Source organism: Branchiostoma floridae, chromosome 2, assembly GCF_000003815.2.
Source record: "Branchiostoma floridae strain S238N-H82 chromosome 2, Bfl_VNyyK, whole genome shotgun sequence".
Classification (NCBI taxonomy): Eukaryota; Metazoa; Chordata; class Leptocardii; order Amphioxiformes; family Branchiostomatidae; genus Branchiostoma; species Branchiostoma floridae.
In genome coordinates, this window is record NC_049980.1 from 31,599,963 (window position 1) to 31,608,698 (window position 8,736).

Genomic DNA, 8,736 nt, shown 5'->3' on the forward strand with positions numbered 1-8,736 from the left:
TATTGTTTTCACCTGAGGTCCTTTATGTTAGCTATAGAGATGATAGGCACTGGGTTATGTTCACTCAGGTCCCTTCTGTAACTTAACTACGGTTGTAGTTGTAGCATTTCAGAGCTCTCTGTAGCATCTGTTATTGTAGCAGCTGCTGTAGATACAGGGTTAGAAACTAAGTTTGATGTTTATACAGGTAGGGATGTTTGTACGTCTCCTGTATGTGCTTCTGTATTCATCTTTAAGAACATGCTTTGTTGCAAGTAGTTCGATGTTACAGTGTATGTTTAAGACATTAAATCCACTAACTGTGAATTGAGTTAATACAGTACTTGATGGTAGGCACATTGTTATATATATTTATAGCCCTTCTACTACATTTGTGTATGTTATTAATTCTGTTACAGTTCAGGTTCATTGTAGCATTTACGATAAGCTTTCTGTTATTGTAGCCGTAGATATAGTAGGCATAGGTTACAAACTTATCTTGATGTTGGTATAGGTAAGGTATTAGTAGATCTCTTGTATGTGCACGTCGCTCTAAGGATATGAAATAAAGTTTGTTTTTGTTTTGTCACAACATTGAAGGGAGTCGATTTATTTATGACGGACTTGTAAACTTTTGTTTACAACCCTTTATGTCAACAAGTTGAGGCAGATAACCTTCGTACGCAAAAGGAAAACAACATAGATTCTGCAGGATTATTATTATAAAATTGGTTTCTGACACAGGCTAAAATTTCGGTCAGTGTCATTTTTTCACAGAAGCCTTTTCTTACGATTCACACCGTTTCCTTAGTGTTGTGATGATTCAGAAGGATATAATTAAAGAAATCGTAACGTAATTTTCTTATGCCCTTGACCTATTTTGCTTTCAAAGTCTTTTAGTGATATGCCTAATACGGGCGATTGTTTGTAATATACATGGAGTCATATTTATATTTCTAACTCTAGTAAAAATGCGACACGCAACTGTGATGAGAGACACTCAGAGTGCAGTGAAACATCGTAAAGAGCACTTTGCAAGAGGTACATCTTCAGATTCTTGTGGGTAATCAGGTACAAGAATCTGACCCCTAGTCGTATACTTCCGGGTTACATACAGCGCATTTCCGTTCGTTCCTGAGCGTGTGGAAAAGACGCTGAAGACTTTCTCTCGATCTCGTCTTCCTTTTGCGACGCCAGTTCCCGTTCTGAGCTGTTCTAATCGCAGATAACTGTCAGGTAAGGAGTGGTAACGACTCTGTGTAAGGCTGTGTAACGATGTCGTAGTACAGAACTACAAGTAACGGTTTCGCGATGGTTTTAGTGTTGTGTTTGTGTGGGACGATGAATGGGTGCAAACAAGAAGGGTAGCTTAGAGGCTACTGACGTACTTGATATCATTTTAGTCGACGAGTAAAACTGCACAGGACTCAACGAAAGACATGTTAGAAATGACATGAAAATGATAAAATCCAAATTGCATTCGTTTGTGTACAAAAATAGAATTGGGACATTTCAAGACACAACGCTGGTGAGTTCTGTATGTCAGAAACCCCTCCAGCGGCCCCAGCCCAAGAATTTCTCAGATTCCCACATCTGGTGTCCATCAGTGCCTGTTGACAGCGTGGTCTTGTGGGGCATGTGGGGCGGTTGGGTCAATGTTATTGGAAGGAATGTGTAAGAAATTATCAAGTTGTGACGTTGAAAGATCGAAAATCAACACTCCTTCAAGTTTGGAGGGGACGTTTTTTTGGGTGTACGGTCCAAGCAGATCCTACGGTGCCGTAATATTGTAATAGTACTAGTAGTTGGTCTGCATGGGGGTCCAGGCAACGATTTATGCTGAATTCAGAAGAAAGCCCCACGTATCACGCTAAATCAAGGAAGGCAATTACGCTAGATTTGGTCGCCTCGCTACAAATTACGTAGATAAGATAACCGGTTTTCCCTACGGGAAATAAAAACAGGCTGCCTATGCCTTACGTAAAAGAGCATACTACTTTTACTAGTAGTAGCAAAAGCTGGCAAAGGCGCAGTGTAGCCGATGATAGAGGTTGATACACTCCTTTGCCAGCGTTTGATTCTATTACTATTTAATGGCACTATAGGATCTGCTTGAAGATTGTGTAAGGTACCTTGGCACGATTTTGATGCCATAGATGATAAAAGTTTCAACCAACCTCCGACAATGATCTAAGAGCATTTTCAGTAACACGACAGCTAATTTTGATGACACGTACACAATTATCACAAGCACAGCTTCGGCTCCAGCTATTTTTGAGGTGTTTGTCAGACTTTCTACTTTCATAAGGTTTTTCTTATGTGCACCAGCCAAATTCCAAAAACAACAGTCAAAATTTGAATATGTAAATCATAATGCCCCACCTTGGGTCGTTTTACCCCTACCAGTATTATATCTCTGAAGGGGAGGTACAATGATGTAATGCAAACCAATGTGCTGTAGGTAGGTTTGTTTGTTTGTGTGTGTGTGTGTGTGTGTGTGTGTGCATGCATGCATGTATGTATGCATGTGTGTGAACTCGCATGCGTGTGTGCGAGTCTGCATACAAATGTGTGTGTTAGGGGTTTGTATGTACGTGGATGTATTTGTGCAAGTGTATGTGTCCGTATGTGTTGTGTGTGTGTGTACATGTATGTGTGTGTGCGTGTTTTGTACGTGCGTGTGTTTACATGTGTGTGTGTGTGTGTGTGTGTGCGTGCATGTGTGTGTGTGTGTGTCTGTATGTGTGTGTGTGTGCGTGCATGTCTGTGAGTGCCAGAATGTGCGCGTGTGTCACAGCATGTGAGTGCGTGCGTGTGTGTGCACACATGTGTGTATGTGTTTGTGCGTGCATGTGTGTGTGCATGTGTGCGTGCATGTGTTTGTGTGCATGTGTGTGTGTGTGCGTGTGTGTGTGCATGTGTGTGTGCGTGTGTGCATTGTGTGTGTGTGTGTGTGCATGTGTGCATGCATGTGTGTGTGTGTGTGCATGCATGTGTGTGTGTGTGTACATGTGTGTGTGTGTGCACACTATGTCTGGTTATACTCATTATCTACCTGTCTCTAAGCAGACAGGCCCATATCTTTTGCAAAATCCAAAATTTATGACTGTTTTGCAGTGCAAAAAGTGTGTGGGCTGAAAACATGGCAACAGTTGAATTGTTCAGTCACATGTTTCATTAGCCAGGATGACTCCAAGCAGATGCTGTAGTGCCATTGTAACACTCTTCTACGCTGCAGACTTAGGCCACGCTGACTTTATTTTGTGGATGGCATTCACACACGTTTTCACCTGTTCTCAAAAAAAAATTGTTACCCAATAGCATTCCTGATCAATCAGAATTTTATATTTGCCAGAGGATCTGCTCTCCAGTTTGTGGGGTTACACGGTCAGCGCCCTTGTTTGCACTCTTTAAACATGAATGGCAATATATAAACATGAGTGAAATGGCGACAATTGTCCCTTACAGTCTGACTGGGAGTGAATATAAGACAAACCAAGCCTGGGAAAGAATGGAATGGATGTTAAGTCCTCTGGTTTAGCAGCTTCTTATTGCTAGGTTTCTCCTTTTTACGCCCTCTCGCATTAGTTTTGGGGTCTCAAGAGGATGTCATCCATAGAATTTTGTCATTGTGACCGTATGAATAAAAAATATACCATTGACAAATTTTAATTTTTCCTACTTTTTTCCTCACAAGTTATAGAAGCGACCAGATGTCGACAACAAAGAGTCAACGTGATGATGTTGGCAGAGGTTCGGTTGGAGGGTTTGTCAACACTCTTTATAGGTGTGAGGAGTGCAGCAAGCAGTTCAGTACACCGAGTAAACTGAAGATTCACATGCGGACCCACACAGGGGAGAAACCCTACAGGTGTGAGGAGTGCAGCAGGCAGTTCAGTCAGCTGGGTAATCTGAAGGCTCATGTGCGGACTCACACAGGTGAGAAACCCCACAGGTGTGAGGAGTGCAGCAAGCAGTTCAGTCACCTGAGTGATCTGAAGAAACACATGCGGACTCACACAGGGGAGAAACCCTACAAGTGTGAGGAGTGCAGCAAGCAGTTCAGTCACCTGAGTGATCTGAAGAAACACATGCGGACTCACACAGGGGAGAAACCCTACAAGTGTGAGGAGTGCAGCAAGCAGTTCAGGGAGCTGGTTTATCTGAAGAAACACATGAGAACTCACACAGGGGAGAAACCCTACAAGTGTGAGGAGTGCAACAGACAGTTTAGTCAACTTAGTGCTCTGATCACTCACATGCGAACTCATACAGGGGAGAAACCCCACAGTTGTGAGGAGTGCAGCAGGCAGTTCAGCACAACGAGTCGTCTCAAGATTCACTTGCGGACTCACACAGGCGAGAAGCCCTACAAGTGTGAGGACTGCAGCAGGCAGTTCAGTCAGTTGAGTCATTTGAAGCGACACATGCGGACTCACACAGGGGACAAGCCATACAGTTGTGAGGAGTGCTGCAAGCAATTCGGCACAACGCGTAATCTGAAGATTCACTTCAGAACTCACACAGGCGAGAAACCTTACACGTGTGAGGAGTGCAGCAGGCAGTTCACTACACAGGGTCATCTAAAAAATCACATGCGGACTCACACAGGCGAGAAACCTTACACGTGTGAAGGAACATATGCGGACTCACACAGGGGAGAAACCCTACAAGTGTGAGAAGTGCAGCAAGCAGTTCAGTCAGCGGAGTGCTCTTAAGACTCACATGCGGACTCACACAGGGGAGAAGCCCTACAAGTGCGAGGAATGCAGCAGACAGTTTTCTGAGCTGGGTAGTCTGAAGAAACACATGCGTATTCACACAAGGGATAGCCCTACAATTGTGAGGAGTGCAGCAGGCAGTTCAGTAGACTGGATGTCCTGAAGAGACACATGAAAACTCATTTGTAAAACATTCTTGAGAAAGATTGACATTGAAATGGATGCTTACATCATAAGTACGCCCCAAATGTTTGTTAAGGTAAGTCAGTTCATTGCCCTTGCTACAATATTTTGGAAGGTGAAGCTAACATTTACTATTAGTATTACACTGTATTCTACACTATATTGAGGGTCCTTTGATTAGTTTGTGAGTATATGGTACACGTTTTACGACAAACCTTGTTCGGTTAGTAAATCGTAGTTATGTTTTTTTTTCCTTTTATCACTCACAATTGTGATGGTATGATGACGAGGCTTGTGGACTTTGTTGGGTCCCATGGCTTTCTCCCCATATGAGGTCCTTTACGTTAACTGTAGAGATGATAGGCACAGGGTTATATTCATTTAGGTCCCTTCTGTTACATAAATGCAGATTTAATTATAGAATTTCAGAGCTATCAGTAGTTTTCTGCTATTGTAGCTATAGATATAGTTGTTAGGGATGTTAATAAAAGTAGAAGTAATTGTATGTGTATGTGTACTGTATGCGCTCATTTTTTCACATCGAAGCTTGTAAAATATATTTCATATTTCTTTTCATAACACTTTCTCTGTTCTTCACATGATAACACATGATTCATTGCAATCCTTTTTTAGAAGTTGCAGTGTATGTTTTAGAGTTACTAATTGAGTTCTAGTATAACTTCTAATACGGTACTGTAGCTGTAGAGACAATAGACACAGGATTATGATTAGTTAGGGCCATTCTGTTACATTTGTGTTAGCCACTTATTCTGTTACAGTTTAGTATCAATATTGTAGTATTTTGTAGAATTACGAATAGCATTCTGTTATTGTAGATGTAGTAGGCATAGGGTTACGAATTGATTTTCACTTTTATGCAGGTAGAGATATTTTTTAATTGTAGGTCTGTTGTATGTGCTTGTTTATTCAGCTTTGAGGATATTGAATAAAGTTGTTTTTGTTTCAACATTGAAGGAAATTGACTTATTTATTGCAGACGGGTATACTTTTGTTTACAGCGTTTAGATGTTAACACAATTTGCCAGATACTGTAAATGCATTTAAGTTCGCGGGGATTTAATTTCGCGGTAGCGGGAAAAGGACTTTTCGGGGTGGTTTCATTTTCGCGGTAACACCATAGACTGCAGTCTAATACCATAATAGAAAAATGTTCGCGGTGGTTTTAAACCGCGAAAACCACGAACATTAATCCACCGCGAACATTTCTGCATTTACACTAACCTTTGTACAACACGTTAAAGAATGACCACAAAATGTGCACAGTAGGGGTGGGTACTGGTACGAAACCGGTTTTATTTGTTGGAGCGTTCCAGAAAAAAAATGAACCTGAAAAACCAGAAAAAAACGGACCTGAAAAAATCACAGGATCAGATTTTGGACCGATTAGAACATGAACAGATTTTACCGGCAGGTGTTCACTCCTTGTTTGTACCAAGTATCTACGGTCCATACCTATACCTGTACGCACCCCTATCTCGCTTTCATGTCAATTCCTACGGTCAATTGTTGAACATATTTAAAGAATCAAACGATAGTGATTTGCCATCCTTGCTCTCGTTATATGCAATAGTGCTCTGTCTAAACTAAACTAAACTAAACGCAAATGTTACAGTCCGGCTATTTTCCCCATAGAAATATTTCTGTGCACGTCAGCGAGTCAGAAACTGTGGTGAATAGTAGAGGGATACGTAAGTTTTGAGGCTGTATGAGTTGGGTTACGATGTATGTTTGGCTGGGTACGAATCCGGTCCCCGCTAGTGTGTCGGCTGCATACTGATATCACAACAGGTATGTTTTATGTTTAGATCCTTAAGCTTCCTATTTTATTCTTTTATGTCATTTATTCTGTTACCTCTTGACTCTGTTAAAATAAAGTTTTTTTTGTTATAACACTGAAGGAAATCCTATCTTTCATTAGAGACAGGTATACCTTTTTGTATACATCCGAGACATTGGCACCTTTTTGACATGTGTGTGTGTGTGTGTTTGTGCGTGCGTGCGTGCGTGCGCGCGTGCGCGTACATGTATGCGTCTGTCATATGTATGTCCATACATGTGTGCATATCATGTGTGTGTGTGTGCATGCATGTGTGCGCGCGTAAATGCATGTGTATGTTTGCGCGTGTGTGCATGTGTGTGTGTGCATAAAACGGTATTTTATAGTACATTTTACATGCTTAACCCCATGTTGGCTAGCACTGTCTGGGATCTTTGCACTGCTAATGACATTAAGAAGCTTGAAGCAGTACGACGCAGAGCTGCTCGCTGGGTGGCAAAAAGGTACAGACAGACCTACAGCGTCAGCGCAGTGCTGGATGACCTCCAGTGGCCTTCACTTCAGGAGCGGCGTCGAAAGGCCAGACTCATCACTTTTCAGAAGTGTCACACGGGTGAGCTAGCCATTAGCTGTAAGACAAAGCCCACATCCACTGTACAAACCAGAAGTTCACTTCTGACACACTCTGAGGCATACCAAATCCCCACCAGCAGAACAATATACAGACAAAACACCTTTTTCCCACGAACGATCATAGAGTGGAATAATCTCCCAGCGGAGGTGGCACTCACGACATCACTTTCAACCTTTAAATCCAAAGTTTAACTTCTCGCGACCTGCGCAGTAGACTCTACGAAATGTAAAGGCTGCAGAATCCTCAATATGAATTATGATGAGGGCGGCAGCCTCAAACGAATGAAGAAGAAAGAACACCAAACGGCAGGTTTTGCTTTGTTTCCAGAGATTCAAAGACGATATTGAGTTCTGACAGAAAAGTTTTCTTTTAATGTTTCTCCCTCTCAGCCCAAAATTAATTTCCAAGAAAGATGAGTCAACCACTTGCAGAAAGGCACCCAGACTAATTAAGGTACTACTTGCTGTGTGATTCTTTTCCATAGCTATACACTGCGGGACGGTTGTCTGCAAAGTCCGGATCAAAATGTACGCGCAAGCAGTGCCGGTTCGGACACCTTTCTCGCGGCCTCAAAACGGCCAAGTCCCCGGACCGCCGGCCCAACCCCCTACTGTCCATCAGGGTGGTTCCCGCGGGCGTGTCCGCCATGGCAACGGGGCTGACAAGTCGCAAGAAGAACAAGAAGCGCCTTCGCACACTTACGCAGAAGCAGAGGCTGCGAAACGTAACGCAACGTACACGTCTGCAGGTAGGCTTGTAGTCTTGTAACTTGCCTTTTTCAGTACAACATGGGCATTTACTTGTAACATTAGGAAACGAGTTTTATTTAGAAATGTTGTGTGGTCAGCTACGGATAAAATAATTGTAAGTATCAAGCAATTTTCAGCGTTTGAAATACCCGGTCGTCTCCGCGACTTTTGTCACAAATTCTGCACAAAATCATGATCAGGTGGTGCAGTAAATCATCGCAAGACCCAGGCCGAATCATTGCCAGACTTCAATGAGGGGATTTTTTCATATTCTTTTATTCGGTGTAAATTGACGTAATCCTATCCTAAAACACGAAGTTTGAGACGCGACGTCTTATACAAAAGAATGAATGGCAAATGGCTGTGGATTTTGTTATTCTATGCAATTACCCGTATGATCAAAAAGGTGTAATATGAATAACTGGCTTCTACTGTCAATTGGTTTTCAATGGTTACTTGACACAAATTCCATGTGAAAGCTAACTATGCCATGCAATGATACATCTTCATTTGTGGAATTTACGGACGATTGGCACCCGTTAGGAGTTACAGCAAGAAAACTACAACCTTTCTCCCCCAAAACGTGTTTCTTTGTTGTTTGTTCTTTGTTGCCAAATCCAATTTACTCCCAATACAAACATATGTCTGTTTTTTCTGTAGAGACCGCTTTGA

The 8,736-nt window shown here is 42.2% G+C and overlaps 1 protein-coding gene across 1 annotated transcript; it reads left to right on the top strand.

Moving 5' to 3' along the window:
• The first annotated feature begins 1,171 nt into the window (after positions 1-1,171).
• LOC118409178 (zinc finger protein 664-like) lies at positions 1,172-8,736 on the top strand. Its single transcript, XM_035810046.1, has 5 exons — positions 1,172-1,215; positions 3,677-4,608; positions 4,721-4,821; positions 7,800-8,039; positions 8,725-8,736. The coding sequence occupies exons 2-5, from the start codon at positions 3,693-3,695 to the stop codon at positions 8,734-8,736; spliced, it is 1,269 nt and encodes a 422-aa protein (XP_035665939.1). The 5' UTR covers positions 1,172-1,215; positions 3,677-3,692.